The following is a 27,870-nucleotide window of genomic DNA, read 5'->3' as shown; positions in this document are numbered from 1 at the left end:
CTTTTCTATATCCTCACAATATCTACCTCAATGCTTGGCATATAGCAGATGTGTATCGATAGAAATAAAGTCCTATAAAAGAAATAAGAATAGTCACTTTCAGATGATACAGTCATGTCTTGATTTCAATTTCTAGGAAAAGCGGCATGGCATCCTCTGAAAAGTACTCTATCTATTTATTTTGTTTATTGATCTATGTATTTATTTTTGCTACTTTCATTGAACCCCCAGATTCTGAGAGTTTTCTCCTAACTACTCCTTTTTTTTTTTTAACAAAGCAGAAGCTTTTGTATAAAAGACTTACCCAATTCAATCATAGCAATACAATGTCTATCAACTTCCCCTACTTCTCTCCTTTTCTATCCACTCTGTCTATACAGCAATACAAGAAAAGCATGAAGAAACAAGTTATCTCTTAGCCATTACATTTTTAAAATATAAAAAAATTTAAAACTATGATTACATGAAGATTAAGATTCTAATATAACTAAAGCCTTAATTTTTTCACTGTCATTTCCATATGCTGATGTAAATGAAAAGATGTAAGCTTAGCATGCAACAGTTTCAAAAGAAACCAACTGTATATCAATCTACAAACCTGATGATTAACAAAGTATTGCCCAACTATGAAGATTTAAAGAGCATAACAGAAGAACTGCATATAAATGTTTTATTATTACTATATAGGAGATATAATCTTTATTTAAATAAAGCTTTATCAATAGCTTATATGCTATAAATAGACTACCTAGAATATTCTTTTTGTCCATACAATGCTATAAGCAATAACTACACCTGTGTAGATTTTAGATTATCTTTAATGATGGGACCAAAAAAAATCAAATTAAATTGAAATAAAAATCTGCACTTTTAAATCATCTCAATAGCCTGTCAATTTTTTTTTTAATTATTCTGTTGAAATTTAAGACCAGACACTTAAATTTTCAAACCTGACACTCCTACTTTAAATAAAGTTCCCAAATACTTTACAGAATTCTGCTTTGTTTTGAAGTGCCAAGCTTTAAGAAAAGCAATTCATAATAAATTCCTATATGAGATAGTCTGGAGAGCTCAAAGACAGCATTCTATTGATAATATTCCACTTGATTCTTGGGCTCTACTTGGAAATCATATTATTCATTAAATCGCATATTTGCTCGAGGTAAATTTTAACAAATATATCTCACTAACAGATAACTGTTATCCATATGCATATGAATATCTTTAACTAGTTACTTACTGAGAGCCATGCAAGGGACTCCATGATTCGATGTTCACATCGTTCTAAATGTTTAATCATTTCTCTGGTCAGGTTGGCTTCCGCTTTGATGAAACTTTCAATCACTTTGTAAAAATCAAAAGCTTTTAAGTTAAATACATTCAGAATCCATGGGAAGGATAGATCTGTTCCAGTATCCAGGCTCTGAGACATACTTCCTAAAAATGAAAGAAAAATAACTTAGGAATGAAACAGTAAGTCTTGAATTACATTATTTTTCAATTCAAAGGTTTTATTAAACAAAAAATTAAAACACAGTAGAAAGGCTAAACAAAAAAAATTTACTTAAAACAGAATTTTTTATTTTGGGGTCCACAGACTCCTAGGAAATAGGCTTCCCAAGTCTGAGGGCATATGCATGTATGTCTCTTTTAGACAGAAGGCTCATAGCTTATATCAAATTTTCAAAGGTTTAAATATTCTAAACTTGTATCAGGGACAGGTTTAACATCCAACCAGTAATGCACTGGCATATCCATTTTAACTATCTCATTAATCGTTGATTAAGAGGGGAAGTGATTGTTTAGATTTTGATAATTTGGTTAGAAAAATCTGTTTCAATTGTGTATTTCTTGGTTATATTAGTTATGTAATATATTTGTATCCTTAGACAAATTTTTTCTTTTGTTTTTTACAAACAAAACTTTTTTGACAGTCGCAAGATTATTTGCAAAGTAATAATACATGTTGAAAATTGTATTTTAAAAAACCACTATTGGTGCCTCTGTTCCATTTATCTGGCAGATTTCAGTTCCAACCTTTGGTCTCATAACCACTGAATATATATATGTGGCAGTGCTTCCTTATCAGTGGAAGCTGCTCAATGGTACTTCTCAGGGATTTTACAATCTCCTAAGTCTTTTAAGGGGGTTAACAGGTACATTTCCTGGATTCAGTATAGACCAAAATAGAGACCTTGTGAAAGTATTCCCAAGATGATTTGAAACAATCCAAGTTCACAAGCCGTTCTAAGGTGACCAATTACATTCTTTTATATATAATGATCTAAAATATGCATTTCTTCTCCTTAACTTCTCCATCTCTGACCCCCCTAAAAAAACCCACATAACACCTCAGATAAGTTTTTTTAAACTTTAAATTGAACTAGAATGTTTATTTACTAAAATTTAACTTACTGCTATAGGTAGCCATTACAACCTCAAGAGCGCATGCCAACAAAGACATATGAAAGATGTTGTCATTCAGGAGTTTGCTAAAGGAAAAAAAGAATGATTTTTGTAACATTTACTTTTATTAAAAAAAAAAAAAGAAATTGTTTTACTAAAACAAAAATTTACCTAAAATTTTGAATGGATAATCGTTCTTCTTCCTAAAACAGATTTAAAAAATTAACAGAAGCCTTCTTTGCATTAGCAATGAATTTTTTTTTCTATTATATTCTTTTAAACTTACTGATTTAAGCATGGATTCCATTACTCGGTAATACAATCGGACTCCAAGTTTGTATCGCTACAAACAAACAAATAAAAAAAAAATCAGATCCCACTATTTTAGAAAACATAACAATTACTAATTTTTAAAAAGTTTTGCCCTGAGACACATCTCTGACCCTTCTTAGAAATATGGCTACCAAGAGAGCACAAAAGCTAGCTTGTCTAAAACTGAGGAAACTGAAAGTGTTGGTCACTCAGTTGAGTCCGACTCTCTGCGACCCCATATAAAATGATGGTTTTCACATTCCCGATAAATTTTCAAGAGGAGGGGTCCAGTATATGGTTTTCCTACATTCCTACTTCAGTCTACATCATAACAGATATATATGTACTAAGAATATATTATATGTTAGTGTTAGTTGCTCAGTCGTGTCCAACTCTTTACCACACCATGCACTGTAGCCCACCAGGTTCCTCTGTCCAGGGGATTCTCCAGGCAAGAATACTGGAGTGGGTAGCCATTCCCTTCTCCAGGGGATCTTCCCAAGCCAGGGACTGAACCTGGGTCCACTGTATTGCACACTGATTCTTTACCATCTGAGCCAATGGGGAACCTGGTACTGTTCTAACCATTTTACACATGAATGTAACACTTCTGTGACATGTATTTAAGATAGCTCTCCAGGATTAAGAGAATAGTACCTTTCCATAAAGCTGGCAAAGGCAAAAATCCGATCTAAAGGATCTTATCAGCAAAAAGTTTTAATCAAATAACTAGTTTCCATTAGTTTAAAAGACAGTCTAATTTTAAATACACACAAATATACACCATAATCCTTCATTCCAAATTATGACCAAAAGAACTTTTAAATATAATTGTTTAAAATACAGATGGTATCAAAATATAACCTCACTACACTAAAGTAAATGTGTATAGTAGATTACAGTTTTCAATTTTATGTATTACCTCAGTAATGCCACAAAGTAAAGCAAATATAGAAACCTGACAGTTCATATATGAAAGAGCCAGATATGAAACCAGGGCTTGGATCCAGAGCCCATTCTCTTGCCAAATATTAGTTTTAGATTTTCTGAAATAATAACAGCAATAGTAAAAGTAACATCATTCAATAATACCACTAATAAATGGCATGTATAATATTCCATTCATATAAGTATGTGCATACATAGTATTTCATATGTGTAAAAGTTAAAGAATACACACCAAAAACTTAATATCAACAAGATTTTGATTTTTTTTTACTTGTACTTTCTAAAATTTACACAAGTTTTCCAAAATTTTCTGCATGTTTCCTTTTGGTTTCCGTATAGAGTAAGGAAAGCTAGCCCATCAAGTTTTTTCCAAATAGCATCATACACAGCCGACTAGGATTTGGTAGCTGCCAAAATTTTATACTAGTAGATAGCATTTACACAACTTGGACAGATACTGCATTTGAAATTATTTACTATACAGTGGTACTCATTAAAATGAGTTCAAGTTACCTGTGATCCAATTTCCATACATCCTTGTCCCACAGCTTTAGCAAATTTCTCTTTAAAGACGTCCCCAATATCCTTCACTCTTTTCAGGATACTTTCCTTTGGATTCACTGTGCAATTCTTTAAGAAGGAAAAATAGAAATTAAGATAGAGGATACTGTCTAACCAGAGAATTAACACTTTCTGTTCTATAACAGCATGACTTATTACTTTCAATTTTTATACTGTGAAAACACTTCACAATAAATAAGTAAATACAACTACTGAAAATATGAGAAATATAAAGCATTCCATTCTGGGATGGTAGGGACCAGAAACTACTTGACTACAACTAAAAAACCCCTATTATCTAAATTTTCTGCTGGCAAGTTAGGAAAGATTTGTTAGCCCTTCCCTTAGCCATCAAAAAACAGCCTCATAGATTTTACAACTGATACCAAAGAAAAACAGCTCATCATAAAAGATACAAATGAAAGTACTGCATGCTCAAGGAAATTAATATTGTTAAAATATTCACACTACTCAAAGCAATCTACAGATTCAAAAAATTCCTGTCAAAATTTCAAGGTATTTAACAGAGTAGAGCAGCTGTATGTAGAACCACAGAAGACCCCAAAGAGCCAAAGCAATCTTGAGAAAGAAGAACAAAGCTGGAGGCATCAAACTATACTGCAAAGCTACAGTAATCAAAACAGTTAGCTTTGGCATAAAAACATAGATCAATGGAACAGAAGAGAGAGCTCCAAAATAAACCCATGCATATGATCAATTAATTACCACAAAAGAGTCAATAATACAAAATATAAAGTAAGGAATGGGACAATTTCTTTAATAACTGTGCTGCTAAAACTGGAAAACCAGTTTCAAAAAACTGAAATTCCACTATCTTACTCAACACACAAAAATTAACACAAAATGGATTAAAGACTTGAACATAAGACCTGAAACCATGAAACTCTTGGAAGAAAACATGGATGGTAAACTCCCTATCTTTAGTCTTGGAGATATTTTGGTATTGACTCCCAAAAAAAAGGTAACAAAAGCAAAATAAACAAGTGGAACTATTTCAAAGCAAAAAGCTTCTGCAAAGTAAAGGAAACTATCAACAAAAAGAAAAGGCCACCTATAGGATAAGAGAAGATATTTGCAAAAGATATATCTGATAAAGGGTTAATAGCCAAACATACAAAGAACTCATACAACTCAATATCAAACAAACAAAACAAAAAACTAGCTGATTAAAAAAGAGGCAGAGAACTGAATACACATCTTTCCAAAGAAGACATACAAATGGCCAACAATCACAAGAGAAGATGCTTAACAACTCTAATCATTCCCTGGAGGAGGGCAGGTAATCTACTCCAGTATTTGTACCTGGAGAATATCATGGACACAGGAGCCTGGAGGGCTACAGTCCATGGGGTCTCAAAGAGAAATGGCTAATCATCAGAGAATGCAAATCAAAACCATAATGAGATATCGCCTCACACCTGTCTAATGGTTATTATCGAAAACAGAACAAATAATTAAGTGTTGGTGAGGATATAAAGAAAAGGTAACCCTTGTACACTACTGGTGGGAATCTAAATTGGTGCAACCACTATAGAAAACAATTTGGAGACCAAAAATTAAAAACAGAAATACCATAAAATCCAGCAACTTCACTTCCGGGTATTTATATGAAGAAAATGAAAACACTAATTTGAAAAAATATTATGCACCCTTATGTTCACTGAAGCATTATTTACAATAACCAAGAATGAAAGCAACCTAGGTGCCCATCAATAGATGAATAGATAAAGATGTGGTATACAGATATTCCAAATAGGGAAAGGAGTACGTCAAGGCTGTATATTGTCACCCTGGTTATTTAACTTCTATGCAGAGTACATCATGAGAAACGCTGGGCTGGAAGAAGCACAAGCTGGAATCAAGATTGCTGGAAGAAATATCAATAACCTCAGATATGCAGATGACACCACCCTTATGACAGAAAGCAAAGAAAGAGACTCTTGATGAAAGCGAAAGAGGAGAGTGAAAAAGTTGGCTTAAAACAGCATTCAGAAAACTAAGATCATGGCATCTGGTCCCATCACTTCACGGCAAATAGATGGGGAAACAGGAGAAACAGTGGCAGACTTTATTTTCTGGGGCTCCAAAATCACTGCAGATGGTGACTACAGCCATGAAATTAAAAGACACTTGTTCCTTGGAAGAAAAGTTATGACCAACCTAGACAGCATATTAAAAAGCAGAGATATTACTTTGCCAACAAAGCTCCGTCTAGTCAAGGCTATGGTTTTTCCAGTATTCACACATGGATGTGAGAGTTGGACTATAAAGAAAGCTGAGCACCAAAGAATTGACGCTTTTGAACTGTGCTGTTGGAGAAGACTCTTGAGAGTCCCGTGGACTGCAAGGAGATCCAACCAGTCTATCCTAAAGGAAGTCAGTCCTGAATATTCATTGGAAGGGCTGATGCTGAAGCTGAACTCCAATACTTTGGCCACCTGATGCAAAGAACTGACTCATTGGAAAGACCCTGATGCTGGGAAAGATTGAAGGCAGGAGAAGGGGGTGACAGAGGATGAGATGGTTGGATGGCATCACTGACTTGATGGACGTGAGTTTGAGTAAGCTCTGGGAGTTGGTGATGGACAGTGAAGCCTGGCATGCTGCAGTCCATGGGGTTGCAAAGTGTCAGACACAACTGAGCAACTGAACTGAACGGAACTGAACTGATACAGGTGTATGGGCTTCCCTGGTAGTTCGGCTGGTAAAAGAACCCACCTGTAATACAGGAGACCCTGGTTTAATTTCTGGATGGGGAAGATCCCCTGGAGAAGGGATAGGCTACCCATTTCAGTATTCTTGGACTTCCCTGGTGGCTCAGATTGTAAAGAATCTGCCTGCTGGAGAATCCCCTTGGACAGAGGAGTCTGGCGGGCTATATCTATGGGGTCACAAAGAGTCAGACATGACTGAGCAACTAAGCATAGGACAGCACATATAAGTATGTGTATGTGTGTGTGTGTGTGTGTGTGTGTGTGTGTATATATATATATACACACACACACAATGGAATATTATTTGGTGGTAGTTTAGTCCCTAAGTTGTGTCCAACTCTTGCAACCCCATGGACTGTAGCCTGCCAGGTTCTTCTGTCCATGGGATTCTCCATGCAAGAATACTAGAGTGGGTTGCCATTTCCTTCTCCAGGGGATCTTCCTGACCCAGGAATCAAACCCAGGTCTCCTATATTGCAGGCAGATTCTTTACCAACTGAGCTATGAGGGATGACCCATTCCCTATGAGGGGATATTATTTGGCCATAGAGAAAAAAGAAATCTTGCCATTTGTGACAACAAGTATGGATGTAGAGAATATTATGCTAAATGAAGTAGATCAGACAAAGAAAGCAAATATTATATGATTTCACTTATATATGAAATCTAAAAAACAAAACAAATGAACAAATGTAACAAAACAAAAACAATCATAGACATAGAGAACGAACAGAAGGGAGGGCGTGGGTAAAGAGAGAAACATGTGAGGAAGATTAAGAGGCACAAACTTCGAGTTACAAAATACATGAGTTATGGGTATGAAATGTACAGTGTGGGGTATACAGCCAATAATTATGTAATACCTTTGTATGGAGACAAAAGGTAACTAGATTTACTGTGGTGATCATTTTGCAATGTACAGCAATACTGAATCACTCTACTGTGCACCAGAAACTAACGAAGTCTTGTAGGTCAATTACACTTCAAAAGACAAACAACCTCATAGAAAAAAGATCACATTTGTAGTTACTAGAGGCAGGGGATGGTGGGAGGGGGAACTGGATGAAGGCAGACAAAAGGTACAAACTTCCAGTTATAAGATAAATAAGCACGAGGGATGTAACACACAATACGATAAATATAATTAACACTGCTGTATGTTATACATGAAAGTTGTTAAAGTAAATCCAAAGAGTTCTCGTTACAAGGAAAAGAATTTTCTTCAGTTTCTTTTATTTTGTATCCAAATGAGATGATGGATGTTAACTAAACTTATTGAGGTCATCATTTCATGATGTATGTAAGTCAAATCACTATGCTGTATGCATAAACTTATACAGAGCAATATGTCAATCATATCTCAATAAAATTGGTAAGAAAAAATGTCTATAGCTTCTAATATTTTACTTATACAAGGAAGGAAAAATGGCACTGATTTTTAAAATGAAGAAACCAAGAAACAAATTCAAAGAAAAACTTAATGATTTTCAAGATATGCCCCCTCTGAGACAGGCAATTTGTAGTATACGCAAAACTTTGCACTTAAACTGTTGCACTCCATTTAATGTTAAACTTTAAACTAAGTTCTGGAAAATATCTCTGAGACAGAATTTTCTGCTCAATAGACATAGTTTAAAATAAAAAAGAGGTCCTACATACTTTAAATGTTGGAGGAAATACCAAAAACAATATTTAAGGAAACAGAGATTATCGTTCTTTTTACTTATATCATTATCCCTTCTAAAAGTTCTAAGTAACTGAGTACCTATGTTTGGGAACCATTGTTGTGCTACAAATTATCCAGAAATAAAAACAACCTTATGCAAACTGGACAAAGAAAATCAGTTCTGAGCCAACACAGTTATGACTATGATGACAGAAGAATACTTTGTTAATCCCTGGGGGGGCATATAAGCAAGAAGACGACAAAACCACAGGCAGCTTACGATATTAAACAGGATGTTAACTAAACAAAGCACACAGTTACTGGATAAGCCAAACTTTAATAAGTCTTCAAGCCTCATCCAGCTTCCACAGAGGAGCCTTTCAGTCAGCCCCAAGCCTCATCTAATTTTAAAGGAGGAAAGGAACAAGCATGCAATACAGATACTAGCTTTCATTCTCTTTCTTTCTCACTCCCTTTTTTTAAGGGGAGGGAGGGTAGCAGGTGCCTTTCAGATATCAAACTCAGGGTCTATCAGGAGTATATACTGTAATGCACACAGGGCCATACAGTAAAAATAAATGAAAATGGGCTAAATAAAAAAGACTGCAGAGATATGTATGACAAATATTAAATCCTATCTAATGTCGCATTCAAAGAAAGTATCTTAACAGCAGCCAGAGGGAAAAGACAGATTAACTGTAAAGAAACAACAGCTGAATTGACAGAAAACTTCTTACTAGCAACAATGAGAGTCAGGAAGTAGTAAAGTAATACCTTCAAACTACTAAGGGAAAGTAAAGGTCAACCTAAAATAGATGATCCAGGTAAACCGCCTCACAAAAAATAAGAATAAAGATATTTTAAGACAAGAAATAAAACACAAAGCTTGTAAACTCATATTAAACTAACTCTCACTAAAGGAATTATTAAAAGATGTATGGGGGCATGGAAGCTCAAGAGGGAGGCGATATACATATAGTTATGACTGACTCACATTGTTGTTCAGCAGAAATCAACACAACATTGTAAAGCAATTATCCTCCAATTAAAAAAAAATGATGTATCTGAAGAAAGAAGAAAATAAAAATGGAAGAGAGGTCTAAGCTGCAAGAAAAAATGGTGAGCAAGACAAACAGTGCACATGAGAAAATCTGAAAATAACACTGTCCAAATAAAACAATACTACTACTAATATCTAATTTGGAGAGTTAAAAAGGAAAGCAAGAAATAAGATAATAGACAACTTATTGGGAAATGGGTGTTTAAAAAAACAGTATTTTAACTTCTAATTTCAAATTTGTTTGCCAAGATATCATAATAAAGTGTTTCACATATGGCTTACATTAAAATAGGAAATCAGATTTTCCGATGGTTGATCACTTGCTGAATTTAAGATCATCATTAATTGTTGGATAGTATTCATGACAGTTCTAGAAAAAAATATGAAGAAATGTTAAGAAATGAAGTAACAAAAAGAACAAATGAAGTATATCTATGTCATAAGTTACACTTATCTTCAATCTCATTGTCTCTTGTTAATCTTTAAGTTCTCTGAAATAAGACTTTACAAATCCCTTAGTGTACTATTGTTTATAAGGAATTAACATTTTAGTTAGATCTTTAAGAATTGATATGTTCATAATATGTTTATAATTAAAAAACATATGCTTATTTACTAATAAAACTATGTATCAATAAAACAATTGATAAAAGTAATGACATGGTTTTAAGTACAAAAGGGCATCAAAATGGTAATATTTTAAGCAAAACATTATTACAATTAAATATTAAAACTAGTCAAATAAAGACTAAGATATTTAATAACTCAAGTAAAGAACCAAGTGACTCTCTTTTACAGAGATCTTCAAGATGAAGGCATACATGATTTTAGAAGTCATCATTACTAAAACGTAAACGTAAGTCAATCTCTTATAATTTTGTGTGTATGGGGGGGTACGTGGTAAATATTAACAATCCAATTTTGGAGTAGAACTACATTGCTACTCTGTATGCACTGTAGAATGCTGTAGAATGTTTATGGCCAAAAGGTTCCTTAAATATTATTTAATAATCCATGTTTGGTTCTCAGCCAAGCCTCTCGAAACTGATAGCTACAATTCCACGACTTTTAAATATAACGCTTCTATGACATGTTGTACTAATTTCTTAAGCCACAGTGACTAAAGTCATAAATGACCAACTGCTAAAACCAAAAGATCTTTCTTATTCGGTCTGATACTTGATTTTCTTGAGACATCTCACACTCTTAAACACGCTCTTTTCTGAAACTCCCTTGGCTTCTTTGGCTCCACTCTCTGGCCTCCCCAATCACACCTCTCATTCTTTTTAATCTAACTTCTATCTAGTCCTTAAATTCTAGCACTCTTAGTGTTCAGTCCTTAGTCATCCATCCTTGTTATTATAATCCTCACTTCAGAAAACCTCATCTGTTTTTCTGGTTTTAACTCTTCCTGATGATTCCCCAATCTATTATGTAAGATCCTTATGTCCTACTACTTATTACATTATCTTCTTCATGTCCCATAAATTCCTTAAGAATAATATTCTAAATTTGAATTCATCAACTATTTATCAAATCTCTTCTTGCTCTTTCATTCCCACTACCTATCTTTTGGTTTAGATCTTCAGCATCTCTCAAGTGAATTACTGCAATGCAGGATTTTGACAGGGATTTTGACTCACTATGTCTATGGCAGCAGGATCAAGGCATATGTACTTTGGGGGGAAAAAAGCTCCTCGGGGTATCTAATTTGCATCCATGGTTAAGAACCACTGTGACAGATTGATAGGTCTATTTCTCACCACACCCTCCTCAGTCCCTCTCTTCACAGGTGACTATCATGTAAATTTTCAAAAACCAAGTCTGACTTTATCCTACCCCTGCTTAATCCATGTATAGCATCGGACTATATCCTGCACAAGGTGAAGTCCAAACTTCTGAGTATGGAATAATAATAAGGCCCTTCATGACCTAGTCCCCAACCTCCTCTTCTGCCATTTCATCTTCCCATTTAGTCCGTCAGTACAAAGCTGCTTACAGCTCCCCTGACACATTGGGCTGTTTCATATGTCCATTCCTCTGCACATGCTGTTGGTCTTCTGTGACACAAACTTACACATTTCAAAATTCAGTTCAAACATCACTTCATAAAGTCCCTTCTGTGCCAAGTCTAAGTCTATTACTGTATTCAAACAAGAATGCATTTGTATATGTGTATGTAGTCATTTGAAAAAATTAATGATTGGTAACTATGTATCAAGTATTATCTTAGGTCCTAATTATTTAATTTAAGGTGAACAAAAAAGTCATGCTCCATTGCAGTATAAAGTTAAAGGTTATTATGGGTATTGACAGAAACAAGTAAATACACAGATGCATTCATAATTATAAATTGTGATACACACTATGAAGGGAAGAACGTGATGCTGTGAAAAATAATAATTCCAGAGAGAAAGACATCTGCATTATATATTTGTATATACATGTAACAGGTATATATTGAGTGCTCTTTGTGTGCCAGATGTACTACTAATTGCCAATGATATGATTATTAGACACAGGTCTGTCTGCCCTTAAGGAGTATAACCTAGAATGAGAATGTGTTCCATTTTAGTAAATAAAAGAAAAGTGTTATCATTTGCTCTGTATATATCCCAGAAGGACTAGAACCATTTTTAATGTCTTTCCCTCACAAATGATTAAACCTGAAGCACTATAAAGCACTGATTAAATAATTATAATGAAAATCAAAAGTAAAAAAAGTCATACCTAACTGGAGTCTGTGGAAGAATCATATTCACCTCTTCATCAGGGTTACTTTTTCGTGGTGTTCTTTGCATTTCAAAACTAAATAGTGATAAGCAAAGTAATTCAGACTGAAAATTTACAACTTGGGCTTTATGAGTCAAAAAAGCAGTATAATACCTTCTGTTGCCTCATGACATCATACAAAATGGTTAAGTAAATAACAGAAGTTAAAGGAAATAGATGATTCAAAAGCTGCTTACACAAATAAAATTTCTTTTTTTCATCATCTTTTTAAAGTTAGGTTTCTTTCCACTAGGTTTACAGACAAACAGGTGTGCAATCATTAAGAATTTTTCTGAAAGTGGAAGTTAGATGCTTGTTTCCTCTATAATGTTAGATGTTGATGATATTACTAGCCAAGTTGTTCAGTATTAAAAAACATTAAAGCTCAAGTTTTTCAATCATTATGCCTTCCAAAATTTACTGGCTTAAATAAAATTAGAAACATTTTACCTGTGTTTAATTTCCAAATTATATATACATATATGTATTTTAGCTAATATTAAATGATTTCATGCTTAATGACATAAAATTAATCATACAATCATTCAAAATTTTTGTACAAGCATATCCCATTTTACTGCACTTTGCTTTATTGTGATTCACAGAATTGGTTTTTTAAAACATTGAAGGCTTATAATCCTGCATTGTCAGATGATAGTTACCATTTTTAGCAATAAGGTGTTCTTAAATTAAGGTATGTACATCATTTTTTGGATATAATGCTATTGCACATTCAACAGACTATAGTACAATCTAAGTGTAACTCTTACATGCACTGGGAAACTAAAAATATTTGTGTGACTTGCTTTATTATGGTATTTGCTTTATTGCAATGATGTAGAATGAAACCCATAATATCTCATAGATTTGTCTGCAGTTATCTTAACCATTCCTATTTTACGATTCTATACAACAATTCAAGAGAATATACTTTGGTATTATTAAGTTTTTAAAAAATGAACTAGCATATCAACAAATAATATATCATGTGTAATACCTGTCTGTAGGATCAGCCTGAAGAGTTTTGTCATGATCCAGAAATAATCTTGCATCTAGATCTTTGTTTTTAAGGTAAATTTCTTCATATTGTTTAGAGAGATTTTCCACCTCAAAAACCAAAAAATATTGATGATTATCCTTTTCATGCCATTATATCTCAGTATACATATTTAAACAATTTTTGTACCTAGAATATCACCTAGTTCTACATTACATAGACTTCACATGCAATATAAACAAAGGCATATATCTAAAAGTGAAGTATTTTAGTGCAAAAATTGCACACTTTTTTCAACTCTAATTTTAAATCTTGTTTTATGGATATATCCCATACTTTATCTAGACAAGAATCACCAATGCTACAAAACAATACTGAGATGGAAATGTAGATAAAAATAGAAATATAACCACTTAATTGCCAAGATCCTCCATTCTATACATCTTTCACTTTTAATCTTCTACACTTATCAATATAAAATAATTTTTCAAACACTAACAAATCTTGCCTATCTTTTCTAAATCCTTTGGTTTACTCACGCTTTCTTTAGTAACATATCTTGGGCATATAACCTCAATTAATTAGCCTAATTAACATACGTGCACAATTTATTTCCAATCTCAGACACTTCCAAATGCTAGAATCAATAATTTTTTATCAGTCCTGGGTTCATAATTTTCCAATCATAATATAAAAACCAATGCCTGATAGATAATTATTTAACATGCCTTCTCCTGTGACTTTCTAATCTGAGAGCGCTAAAACCGCATTCTAAAAGGAGTAGTAGGAAGAAATTCATTTAAATGTAAACTTTGTGCTTGCCTGCATAAGCTTTTTAGGCAAAGCAGGCATTTCTATTTGTTTAATCATTGTTCCTGCCCTGTCTCAGTGAGGCACTAAATATCAACAGGTTACTGACTAGTAGCTGTTAGTGCTACATAATGTAAAGTTTATCTTGAATTTTCTAACCCTGTAATCCTTTCAAAGGGAAAAAAATTACAAATGCCTAAGATTCTTTAGCGGACAAGGAAATGGCAACCCACTCCAGTGTTCTTGCCTGGAGAATCCCAGGGACGGGGAAGCCTGGTGGGCTGCCGTCTATGGGGTCGCACAGAGTTGGACACGACTGAAGCGACGCAGCAGCAGCAGCAGCAAGATTCTTTAGAGTTGTAAATACCTTATTTTTTGATATATAAGTTGGTAACAGGACTCAGTAATACACCATCCGGCTCCTTCTTGCTTCTTTAGTACCATGTCTTAACCAGTTCCTGTTCTGTATCCCAACTTTAAGGAGTTAGTTGGAGTTCACTGAACAGACAATACTATCACATATCATTGTGCCCTTGAATCTATAATTTCCAACTCCTGGAGATACTACTTCTCATAAATCTTACTCCACTCAGAAATCACATCACCTCCAAAGAATTTTGTGCAAAATCTACCTGGCCCAATTTGAATTAGGTAGCCCTCCTCTGAGATGTCACCACACCCTCTGTACACATCTATTAAACTCTTGTAGACTCCTATTAGTAATGTTCTCTGTATGTCTCTCTCGTCCACTAGCATCATAAGAACGATGACTATGAGTTAAACCTCTACAATGACGACATGTAGCACGATGCCTGGCACAGGTTAAGCACTCACTGAGTAACTGCTGAATTAATTCAAGGACTAGCTATCAACTCAGGTCACAGAATCAGCAATCTAGCTATCTGATTTCATGTCTTTTGGTCTTGGTGACTGATGCTAGGTGTGTCTAAAACACTGCTTCACCATTGAGAACTTGCTCTTCATCATTTAGGCATCCTTTTCTCCACAAGTTACCACATAAAGTTCTCAGCTGTTCTGTTCTCACTGAAGAGCAAGACATTTGAGGCAAAATGGGAAAAGAAATAGATGGATGGCAAACCACTAAGTTAAAACATGTCTACAATATAATCACAGTCATTTCAACCAAAGCTATTTCTAATTAAGTAGCCAAAAGAGGAAATTCCCTGGCAGTCCAGTAGTTCAGATTTGGTGCTTTCACCACTGGGGCCCAGATCTGATCCCTGGTTGGGGAACTAAGATCCTGCAAACCGCATGGTACAGCCAAGGAAAAAAATACTCAAAAGGATGTTCCAAAATTCAGTAATGCCAATAATGTTGATAGCATAAATCAAGGCTTCTATGTTTAAAGAAGCATAATAAAGCAAATCAGAATAAATTAGATTGCAGAAATTTAGTTTAAATATTTAAGGCATTTAGAAGTTCAAAAGCCTGTATTTTGATTTTTGAAAAATTTCAGTACAAATCAATGTCTAGTGCAAATGTTAAAATGCTGTTTATATATATACATTAGAGCATATATTACAAAGGGTTTTTCTGTTACTATATAAAGTTGATTCACCACAATTCTACTTATATTCTTTCCTTGAGTGAAAAATATTTAATATATAGTAAAGTAACCTTATGAAATTTAGACAACTCTTCTTCCCTCCCCAAAGTCCCGAAACATATTAACTTTTTATTACGTTTTCTTTCAGATTACCTCTGGAAGTCCATTAGAAGCTACAATTCCAAGAGAATTCATAAAAGGTATAAAATTTTTGAAATAAACATTTTTCACCTGAAAAAGATAAAGTTACAACATGACCATTGAAATTTTTAAAAACTGGTTTTTTAACTGCTTTTGACTGGTTTTTTGACTGTCGTTATTAATACTAGAATGAGTGAACTGACATTTTGATCAATAAGTTACATTCAACTCAGTGTGATGTTTATTTATAATTAATACAATTATTCACTTTTTAATTTATGTGAGGCAGATTCCAGGTCCTAAAATGGAGGTGCAGGGGGGAGTTGTTAATGAAATGAGATTTACAAGAAGAAAATCCATTGAAACCAACTTCAAAATCCCATATTTAACAAGTGGTGAAAAGATCGGAGGCTCAAAAAAATTAAGCAACTTGACCAAAGTTACATAGCTAGTAAGCGACAGAGATGGAATTGAAACCCAGTCTGCCTAGCATCAAAGCCAAGGCTCTTTAACTTCTCTACACTGCTCTGATTTCTCCCCAAAGAGTATTTTTGGGCCATTTCATACACATATCAAACTTAATGTATATTGAGTCAATTATTTTAGCACAAATTTAGGAAAAGGACCTGCTTTTATAAGAAAATAATTTCACATACATATACCTAACAATTCTCTTCAAAACTTAATGAAAATGCTTTGTTTGGGACTTACACAGTTTCATACAAACCCCCCCCCCTACATTTAACAAGGATAATAAAGACCATATTTGGAAAACTTGGAATTGTATCTCTGACTATTCTATACTGAAAAACTGTCACAGAATTGTAAGCAACTTACTTTTCTTCATGTAACTTCCTTTTCCAACTTTGGAGTCTACATTTGTTAAGGTAGAAATAATTTAAAATATGCCTATTAATAAGTTCCTATCTTCTACTTCACAAATAAGCTATAAGAATTAAGCTTCTATAATACTTATTAATAGTATTGTTTTCCAATTAATTCCCACTTAACTGGAATAATTATAAGATGGGTAGTTCTATTTAACCAATTAGTATGAGTAACCAATAATGATATGACCATAAATATAACTAACCAACAGTTATATAATCATAAATGCTATATGCAAATAATATTACATATTTTAATATATAAAGTATCAAATTAATTAATATAAATTACCAAAGCTATTGATCACCTACACTTTATAAGTCACTGTTACATCATAAATTATGAAAGAATTATTTAAAATAAAAAGGAAAAACATGATTTATTCCTGATTTTTGGCAAGCAATTATATAAGTAGTTCTGAAATCCAGAGATTTAACCACCAGGAATTAGAAAGCTGTCTTTATTTATATTCTTTATCTTGAAGGACTAAACAGCAGACTGGAGTTAAAAAGAAAAAATTTCAACTACATTTGTCACCTTATTAGTGAAGATAAAATGTTATTCTAGAAAAGTAAAAGAGTATATTATATGGGTAAAGTTGATACATCTACATGTCTATATCTATATATTTGATGAAATTAACAAAACTCATAGTGCCAAAATTCAGACTTGATAAATCACTCCAATACTTATTAAACTAGATTTTGATATCATACCCCCATTCTTTCCCAGAGTTGACAGAGAAATTTCAAAGATGCAACATTTCATACAGTGAATTGTGGACAATATAACAATCTATGAGAGAAAGAGCATGGCACAGTGAAAGCAGCACTGGTAGCAGATGTTCCAAAGCACAGACTTTGTTAGTAATCAGCCATCAGTCTCTAGAAGCTTGTCTGCTCATTAGTAAAAGGAGGCCGAGTACATTAATTCTAAGATTCCTTCCAGTTCTAACATTCCAGATTTTATTAACAAGATAAGTAATTCCTGGGTGTTCTACCAGTCATTAGCATCTGGTGTGATACTTGGAGTAATTATACAAGACTGAACAGAAATTTGGGCTTCCCTGGTGGCTAGCAATAAAGAATCTGCCTGCCAGTGCAGGAGACGCAGGTTTGATCCCTAAGTTGGGAAGATCCCCTGGAGAGGGGAATGGCAACCCACTCCAGTATTCTTGCCTGGAGAATCCCATGGACAGAGGAGCCTAGTGGGCTACAGTCCACAGGGTCGCAAAGAGTTGGATACAACTTAGCGACTAAACAACAAACAGAAATTTAATCTTGGTATCACTTATCACTAAAATCAGAACAACAGGGTTTTCTTAGTAGCTTACTCTAAAACATTAGGAGTATCAATAACCACAGAAGAATTAAAGAACAAATATATTTGATAACTACTGCCTTAATGATGTACATTTCAGGGATTCCAGAATGAGGGAGCTATTATTCTCTTTAAAATCAAAGTAGCTGAATATGAAAATTAAACTTTTTCTAAATATTTTGCTACTGCAAAAGAGTTGGCACTAATTACAAAAAAGCAAGCTCATCATGAAAGAATTATATATTGTTAGGAAGAACTTACATCTAAATCTACTGTAACTATTTTAAAGAAATCATGAAGTTAAATTACCTCATCTATATTACATTCATGTTCTTTACAGAGAACTTCAATAATTCTTGTATCATTTTCTAGTTGTTTTGCTATCCGTGCACTCCTGTTCTGACCTCGCCTTGGTGTTCGAGGTGAACCATTAATAGGTATTACAGCTGTTTCTGTAAAAATGGTAAATTAGATAAGAACAATTGCACATTCCACTGTATAAAATAATGAAGTATTCTAATTATAACTTGGAAGGTTGGAAATAATCTTGGTAACATTCTGCTACTTTTACTTATTAGGCTTCATGAAAAAGCTAACAGCTTCATCTATTTACTGAATATCTATTGTAAATTATATACTGGTAATAGTTTTTGCCATCCCTATTCTCTTCTGCCCCCAGCTGGTCCAAAAAGAAACCTAAAACTCCATGGACAAATATGAAAAAGGCAAGGGAAATAGCCAACTTATAAACTAATTTTAAGTGTATTTTACTCAGTTGGTAAGGGAGGGGGAAAATATTTCTTATCTTAAAAGAGTCTTCAGAATGTTAAGCATGATTTATGGATTCACTTTTGAGGTAAAGTATAAAAATAAGTTTTAAAAATTTTAGCAAATACCATATAAATTATGATGATTTAAAAAAAATAAGCATACAAATATAATAATGTGACACTAAATTGTGATTTTAGAAAAAAAATCCCCTGGATTATTTTGAGCATTTTCAATTCAAACTGAATGTGGATTGAGCTATTAAAGAGATTACAGATGACTAAGTATAAAAAATATTAACTGCCTCTAGGCCCAGCAAGAAACTGAGAGGACAGAGGAACATGTTAGACTACACCATAGGATGCAATCAGTAAAAATTAAACCATGGAAAAGTCAACAGGAAAGACCACCTGATTATTTAATAAATAAATTACAAGACAAAAAAGAGAAAGATAGATGGAGGAGGAATATTTTAAGTCTTAAAGTCATATCAATCAATCACAAAGTATAGATGTTATTTAGATTCTGATTTAGTCAACCTACAAACATTTTTAATTACTTTTATAAAACAATTGAAAACATGGGCACCTACTAGATATTTGGTGGAATTAAGGAATCACTATTAAAACTGGTTTTTAGGTGTGAGAATGGTATTGTCATTATACTTTTCAAAAAGACTTTATCTTTCAGGGATATATATTGAAATTTATAAGGATGAAATGGTATGCAAAAATGTGCTTCAAAATAATATTGCCAGTAGAACTGGGCAGTAGATAGGACTATGAGTTGATCAAAAGTTATACACTGAGGGCAGGTGATAAATACATGGGGGCTTATTATATGATTTAATTATGTTCATGGAAATTCTTAATAAAAAGCTAATTAAAAGTTTACCATAGACATTAATTCGATACCTTATCCTGGTTTCTCCTTTAACATGGCACTTGGAGAATTAACTGAACATCTGAATTATCCAAAAGCACAAAAGCTGTCAACCTAAAATTACATTCTTCATCAACTTATTACAGTTATAACATATTTTAAAAGTGAGGAAAAGGCATATAAAGGAAATTTTTAAAGATTCGGGAAGTTTTTGAATATATTATTTTGTATTTTTTTCATGTAGCATGTGGTTTCTGCTAAATGACCTGCCTTTTCTGTCAAATCATGTTCAACACATTTTCAAAATTCTGCTCCAGACTTCATTTTTCCATGAAGTTATTGCTCATGTAGATTAGTTAGGCTTCAGCTTTTCAATCACTCCAACAATACTTTGAGACTTACATGTTTTGATCTGTCCTCTATTATTTTTAGTATTATTAATACTTTTATCATTTTAGGAGCAAGGAATCAGTTAAGCCTAAGTTAAGTTCACATTTTTCTGTAGTATAACAAGTGTTTTTTAAATCCTACTCTATATGCCACCAAAAGAAGCAATTTCATTCTAAGAGGAGTATACTTATCTTTGCTTAATGCTATCTAATTATTTCAGTAATAGTTATTATTTAACTACACTTTCCATCTCATTACCCTCTGAAGTGGATCAATTACAGTTCACATGCCAAAAAACAAAAATCAGTCACATAATCATTATAGCATCCAATAAAAAAATGTAGTTAATCTGTTCCTGTAGGATGGGCCACCCTTTTCCATACAGTTTAGTTCATATCTGTTCCTTGCCTATTGATTTTCTCTTTATTGGGCATGCCCTCCCTGAACTTACCACAACCCTCAAACCCTAACTACCACTTCAACACTCAACTCAAATGCCACCACTTTGAAATGGTCTTCCTTGGTCTTTCTCAGCTGGGAAAACTTTCTCATCTCCTAAACTCTCATAGTATTTTCTGTATTTTGGCCCAGACCACTTTCAACCATATACTCTAAAAACCTGCTTACTTGTCTAATCTCTTCTTCCATATCTTATGCTACTTAAGAGCAGAGGCTATGTCTGACTTCTTTTTTATTATTCCTTTGGCTCTAGAACTGTTTTGGATCTAGGAGAAGTCAATAAACAACTTTGAATGATGAAGTAGGAGGGGTATAAATTAAAATACTCACTATATGGTTCTTTGAGCAATGCAGGAGGTGAGAGTTTGATAAAATAGTCAAGGACACACAGCATTAATTGAAATGAGATCACCAGATCATCTTCCATTTGTAATACTTGTCCTGAAAACAAAAATGGTCCACATTTTAAGGTAGAGATTGAGATATTAAGTCAGGAAAAATTGTGGACATGAGTGTATCCATATACTCATGATTCAACAATCACTAGGAGCATATTAAAAATCATTTTCTATATCCCTAGGTATGGTGCAAAAATTTGTTTATAATACACTTAGAAGTTGTTAAGAAATGCCATAGAGGTAAAAAATATCAAGGACCTCTAGCTAAAGATAGTAGAGTGAGGTCAGATCAAAGAATCTCTCTTCCAATACCTAACAAAATGAAAAGAAAAATATGTACTGGTTAAGTGCTAATAACAATACCAAATTTGAGAGATAATGACTCGGAGCATCCTTATCTTTCCCCTCTTTTTACTTAGAGGGAATAGGTATCACTGATGAGAGAGGGAAAAACGGAGGAAGTAAACAGCTACAGCAACTCTGACAAGCATAAAGACTCCAGTATAACATGCTGAATTAGGGGACAATCTGAATCCTAATACACTCCTTTTATGCAAACAGGACAAGTGCCTGTTTTACAGGTCATTTTAACCAAAGTCTCAGAACAATGACTCGTATCATTCCAGATGAGGTCCTGACTTTCTCCCTCATCCTCTGAATAAAAGTAAGTATAATTTTTTTAAAAAGACTGCTTTCATACAATAGCTCTTTGGGGAACACAGTAAGTCACAGATGAAGTGCAAAGTGAGTTAAGGGAAATGCATTCACACTACATCAAAGAAAACAGAACATCAGGTCAGAGAGGCCCAAAGTCCTAGCAACAAGGTGGATGGAAAGAGGGTGGGAAGCACAGTAGTTACGCAAACATAAGAGAGAAAATAAAAAAGAAAATTAAAAAATAGAATCACGATATAAGAAGGGGGAAAACCGGGTAGAGAACCCCATCTTGAAGATAATCAATCTATCAGAAGAAAATGTCCTGAGTCCTTGCACTGAGAACTCAAAAGAACACGAATTACATAAAACAAGGAGCTAGACAAGGTAAGGAAAAACTCAAGACCAAGTAACAATTACAAACATAGTTTAGCTCAAAACAGAAGAAAAGTTTGAAATAAAAATAGTACATAAGAAAAAGACCAAAGGTTAAAATAACATTAGAGAAGACAATAAATAGGGAGGACAAAATCAATCTAAGTAAGACAATGGATGTTCTCAAAATGTAACAGAATAATATCTTAAAATATAGCATGCTAAGATTTCCCTGAAATGAAGAGCAGAATCTTCAGGACATGATTCATAAACAGGCCAAACATAGAAAACATGGCATCAAAAAGCTTGTTTGAAAAACTCCATGGTAAAATCTAGACAGCTAAGGATAGATCAAAATAAAGAACTCAGAAATGGAGAAGCTATGATATAGGAGTGACAAAAAGCTTAGAATTCATTTAAACACATAAATGAGATAAAACAAGTGTGATAACTATAATTACAGAACAGAATATAATCTTGGATAATGTAATGATGATAAAAAAAAAATAAGCAAAAGAGAAAGGAGGAAACAGGAAGGTGACATGGAGAGGATTCTTTTTCTTCAGAGCAGACTAATATATATCGCTTTAACTTATAACACAAAGGTATATAAAGTAGACTCTAACCTCTTAAATGTTTTCATAATGCTTGAGAAATATTTGAGAAAATAATATTGCTTAAATGATAAAACATTCAGATAAATTTAAGCAATTCCTTCCATTTCTGTTTATTTTCTTCTATAAAATTTGAGTAAAATTAATTTTTACATTTTAAATAGCACAACAATATGATCTTATTTTTAGAAAATTATATCTCTTTGTGAATGCACTCATCCACCCATCTATTTTAATCAGAATGTCATTTTAGATGTATTTTGTGCATACACATAATTTTGATTATTATTTTAGGTGGGTTCTCGGTAAATTTTCTATTTTTCTTTGCATTTCACTGTATTATTGAATTCTTTATCATGAGTACACATCATTTTTATAAAAACAGTAACATTATTCTTAAAAATAGGAAAGTAGGAAAGAATGAAAAAATATTAGAAAAAGAAGTGAAATGAGACATTTTCAAGGTTGCTTCCAGTACCAGAATTATGAATTTGCTAACAGTTAAAAAAATCACAAGAATTGGAGGTAAGGAGGAGCAACATTGAACTGAATTAAAATTTTGAGCTTACTCAAAAGAAGGATCAATTATTACATTTGAAACATTATCATGTAACAATGACTTTACCTTTAGCTAATAAAAATGTGATCCAAGAAACTTTTAGCACCAACATAGAATTTATTTCAGTAGATATCCTAGTAAAGAAAAAAAAAATTAGCTTTGTAAATATACCTTTTTCCCCATGTTTTACAATTACAGACTACAGTTGACTGCATAATAGAATACAGCCCATTTTAAATGCACAATTTACACATGAATTCAATTTTGTCTCAATTTAGTTTGTGTTTTTACCAAGTTACTTATATTTTCCCACAGAGTAGTATACGTTTTCTAAAGAAAATACTGAATACCTTCTATTGTAATCTAAAAATATGCACAGGAAGTGCTATAATATGACATACTTGGTTTCCAATTAATTCTTTTCTGCTGTTTTCTAATTAAAATCAATTTTATGTAAGCAGAAAATATAGAGGTCTGGGTGACTCTAGTTTACCAGTTTAACACTATGCCCTCATAAACTTTAAATTGTTCACTTGGTGGAGTTAACAAGTGGAATTAGATTAATAGAGTTAATTAATAAATATACAATTTCTCTTTGTATCAATTGTCTCCAATATCATTATTTCACTGGGGCAGAAAATCTCATATATTACTCATTATGTTTTTTTTCAGTTTTTTCTGAAAAAACAAACTGTAGAGCTCTTACAATGTTATACTGCTGGAACATGTATCATACATTTAAAAAGACTATTTGGAAATTTAAATATAGACATTCATGTTTATTCTTACAGAAAAATTATGCTTTAAGCCTTAGTTAATAAAATGTCTGTAATACACTCTCAATAAAGATTCTGTCAACGAATTAGCATTTTTCTCAGAGTTGGTAAAAAAAACTGCTCTGAATCAACTTCTCCCTTTAGTTTCCAATTAGTTCTCCCTTATAGAAAAAGGCCAGTATTTCATACCACTTTCTTTGTGAAAAAATAAATAATCTGCACAGGGCTTAAATCTATGACCTTAATTTATGAAGTAGTGTGAAATAAGCAATCAAACCAACCCTGAAATTATCAATGTGTTTGGGATTATTTCATATATTAAAAAACCCAAAAAGTGAAAAATAACATGCTCTGAGGTACTTACGAACTGCTGGGTTGTGTCAAATATATAAGCTCACATGTCCTGAAAGGAAGAAATAATTATGTTAACATCATGGCTTTTTTGAAAGTTACTTTTAAATTTTTTTCATAATTTAGAAGTCAATTTTATAATGCTTTATTCATTCTATTTTAAGAAGGGTATGTTTTTTAAGTACAGCATTATAAAACAAAGTTAAAGTAGATGTTTCCAATTTATGCCATTTCATACATCCCTGTAATATCTAGTTACAAAACGACTGGACTCCATGTGTGCATTTGTAACTTGGAATACATTCAGTAATTGAATCTTGATCTGGTTACAATCTCACACCAGGTCATAAAAGCTTATTTAATAAAGTCTTGCTGAAATAACACAACTGAAAAGTACTACTTAACTGAAACCTACTTATTTAGGGCAGTGACTTCTGGAATGGTGGGTAGAGTAAGGATCTTTACAGACCTGTTCCCTAAAATAAAAGTTATAATTGGTAAAAACTATTTCTGAAAAACCATTTAAAGTCTCTGGAAATTTTTCTAAGGGCATACAACAAAAAAGGGAACATATCCTCAAGAAAATCTTGATGAGAACAATGAGTCCGAGGAATTCAATGCAAAACTCATTTCTTTCTCCTCTCCAGTTCAGCATAAGGAAGCTCTATGCCTGACAGGTGTAGCCAAGACACAGGGCTCTTCTCTCCAGCTCTCAGCCTGGAACTCTCTCTGGGGAGAGCAGGCTATCAGTGTTTCTCATCTCCCACAGGTCTATGTTGCAGAAGGTCTAGCCCAGGCAAGAGGAGCTGAGTGGCATGGGGCTCCTGTCCTCCACTTTGCACCCACTCATAGGGTAAAGTTTTATTCCAGGCACACAGCACATCAAAATACTGATTTGTCTTGTCTCAGCTGGCTCATGGGACAGAGTTCCAGCCAAGAGAGGCGATCTGGGAAGACTAGGGCTAAGACTGTCTCTCCTCAGTGCCCTACTCTTAAAGCAGAGGTATCCCTGCAAGAGACGAGACCACTGTCATCTTGCTCTCTCTACCACCAGCACAGAAGTGGCAGCTAGGGGAGAAGCAGGTCTCAAGAACACAGAGCCTTGAGCTCTCCCTAGGGGAATTAACTTCACCCAGAATGCTGTGGGGGTGTTAAAGAATAACAGCACGGTTGAAGGCAACGCAGATTTTGGTAAAGGCAGATAAAAAAGAAAACCAACAGATGTTATGAGAGCAAAAAGCTAAATCCTAGATCATTGAGAGGAGAACCAGGGAAAGAAACAGCTAGGAATAACTCTCCTGACATCAAAGACTACTCCTGCAAAGGGAGCCAAATTTAATTGGATTAAACTGTGAAGCAATTTGTGACTCAGAGCGTTGTGAAAAACAAGAAAGTAATCAGCAATAAATGAGAGGTAACAATTAAGTGTGATATTAACAGAGGCAGTTAGCTTAACAACAGGGGGAAAGATGGTTAAAGAGAGAAAAACCACTGTCAGCTCAGTGACTGTGCACCTGTCCAAGGCTACACTGAGGAGCAAATCAGAGGTAGCACATTGGGAGAAAAGACTTCACTGAAATAGTACCTTCCATGTCATGGATATGCCTGTTCTGGACAGATCATATAATAAAAGTATGTGGCCTTTTGTATCTGGTATCTTTCACTTAGCTCAATGATTTCAAGGTTCATCCACACTGTAGTATATATCAATACTTTATGCCCTTTTATGGCTGAACAGTATTCTACCATAAGGATATGTGTGTCAGTTGCTCAGTCGTGTCTGACTCTTTGCAATGCCAAGGACTGTAGCCTGCCAGGCTCCTCCAGGCAAGAATACTGGAGTGAACTGCTGTTTCCTTCTCCAGGAGATCTTCCCAGCCCAAGGATCGAACCCAGGTCTCCTGCATTGCAGGCAGATTCTTTACCATCTGAGCTGCCAGGGAAGCCCTCTAATATGGATAGTTCACATTTTGTTTATCCTTTCATCAGCTGATGGATATTTGGGATGTTTCCATTTTTTGGCTAATACAAATAACACAGCCATGAACACCTGTACACAAGTTCTGGATGAATGATACATATCAAAATTTGATGTTTTGGGATATATGAGTTAAATAAAATGCTAAAATTAATTTCACTTGTTTATACTTGTCATGCAGCTACTATTTAAAATATATGGCTTGCATTTTTATATTTCTAGGTAACAGCACTAATGTAGTTAGTAATAGCTTTAAAAGCTACTGTTTATTAAGCATTTAGTATGTGCTAGGAGGTGAGGTAACCAGTAATATTATCTTACTTAATTGTTACAATTACTCTGCAAGGAGAGCATTATTAGCTCTATCTTACAGATTGAAATTGAGGTTTAAAGATGTTAAGTATCTTTCTCTAGCTTACAAAGTCGGTAAATGACAAAATTAATATTCATATCTAGATCTGTTTAGCTTTTTAAAAGTTATCCTAATCACTACAGCACACTCCCATATACATACATATAGTGAACCCAGAAATAAACAGGCTTTGGCAGGTCTGTTTTGAGTGACTTTCACTTTTGGTATCACAGCTAATTTTCCCAACAGTTCTTCAGAAGAAGGTACACATAAGATAGAAAAAAAAAAATCCTGATTCACTTCAAGACCAATAAACATTAAATTATCTCATAAACTAGTCAATAAAAATTCCAAATCCCTTTAACAAAGGCCTGAGTGATCTTTTACAGGCCAAATTAGACTCTGTCACTTGCTAGCTTAAAATCAATGACTCCATCGCCTGCTGGGCAAAGTTCAAGCTCACTATCAATCTCATCCCCTCCTATCTTTTAGCCATTAGCAGTATCCAAAGTACTTTATGGTACTGCTTTGGCTCTGTACACATGCTGATCACTCTGCCTAGGATGCTCAGTCCCGGTCTCCACATATTTTGCTTGGTGAGTTTCTAATTATCCTTTAAACTCTACTCAGACATTGCCTTCTTCTACAGTTTTTTCACCCCATAATTATTCTTATTACCTTAAAAATACACAGTATTGTTACCCACTACATAATTTCTGCTTCTTACAAACAACCCTCTACAATAGGACATCAAACAATTACTGCACGTAATTTTATTAAAATATATAATTTACTTATTTAAACTTCTTGATGATCACAGTATCATATGATTTCATATTATGAGCATCTAACACATCAGATCAGATCAGATCAGTTGCTCAGTTGTGTCCGACTCTTTGCGACCCCATGAATCGCAGCACGCCAGGCCTCCCTGTGCATCACCAACTCCCGGGGTTCACTGAGACTCAGTCTATCGAGTCAGTGATGCCATCCAGCCATCTCATCCTCTGTCGTCCCCTTCTCCTCCTGCCCCCAATCAATAGTCATGTCATTAATGCCTGTGTAGTTTCTTAATTTATATGCACTAAACAGCTGATAGCCTAAAGTTTCTTAAAGGATATTGACCAAAAA

At 33.8% G+C, this 27,870-nt stretch overlaps 1 protein-coding gene across 5 annotated transcripts in view; it reads right to left on the bottom strand.

Moving 5' to 3' along the window:
- The window catches only part of RB1 (RB transcriptional corepressor 1), a 117,797-nt gene that overhangs the window by 58,573 nt on the left and 31,354 nt on the right, over positions 1-27,870 (bottom strand). For 4 of the 5 annotated variants that reach the window (XM_055542113.1, XM_055542111.1, XM_055542109.1 and 1 more), the window contains exons 5-17: positions 24,423-24,461; positions 23,349-23,416; positions 21,013-21,123; positions 18,493-18,635; positions 15,988-16,065; positions 13,458-13,567; positions 12,419-12,496; positions 9,971-10,058; positions 4,180-4,296; positions 2,693-2,749; positions 2,578-2,609; positions 2,416-2,492; positions 1,241-1,437 (exon numbers count right to left, since the gene is read on the bottom strand). In XM_055542113.1, coding sequence (XP_055398088.1) covers positions 1,241-1,437; positions 2,416-2,492; positions 2,578-2,609; positions 2,693-2,749; positions 4,180-4,296; positions 9,971-10,058; positions 12,419-12,496; positions 13,458-13,567; positions 15,988-16,065; positions 18,493-18,635; positions 21,013-21,123; positions 23,349-23,416; positions 24,423-24,461 — 1,195 coding nt within the window. The remainder of the gene's footprint in view (positions 1-1,240; positions 1,438-2,415; positions 2,493-2,577; positions 2,610-2,692; positions 2,750-4,179; positions 4,297-9,970; positions 10,059-12,418; positions 12,497-13,457; positions 13,568-15,987; positions 16,066-18,492; positions 18,636-21,012; positions 21,124-23,348; positions 23,417-24,422; positions 24,462-27,870) is intronic. The other variant, XM_055542110.1, reaches the window with a different exon arrangement.

This window comes from Bubalus kerabau, chromosome 12 (genome assembly GCF_029407905.1).
Source record: "Bubalus kerabau isolate K-KA32 ecotype Philippines breed swamp buffalo chromosome 12, PCC_UOA_SB_1v2, whole genome shotgun sequence".
NCBI classification, from domain to species: domain Eukaryota; kingdom Metazoa; phylum Chordata; class Mammalia; order Artiodactyla; family Bovidae; genus Bubalus; species Bubalus kerabau.
The sequence above is the reverse complement of the archived record's forward strand: the minus strand, read 5'-3'. Positions and strand labels throughout refer to the sequence as shown.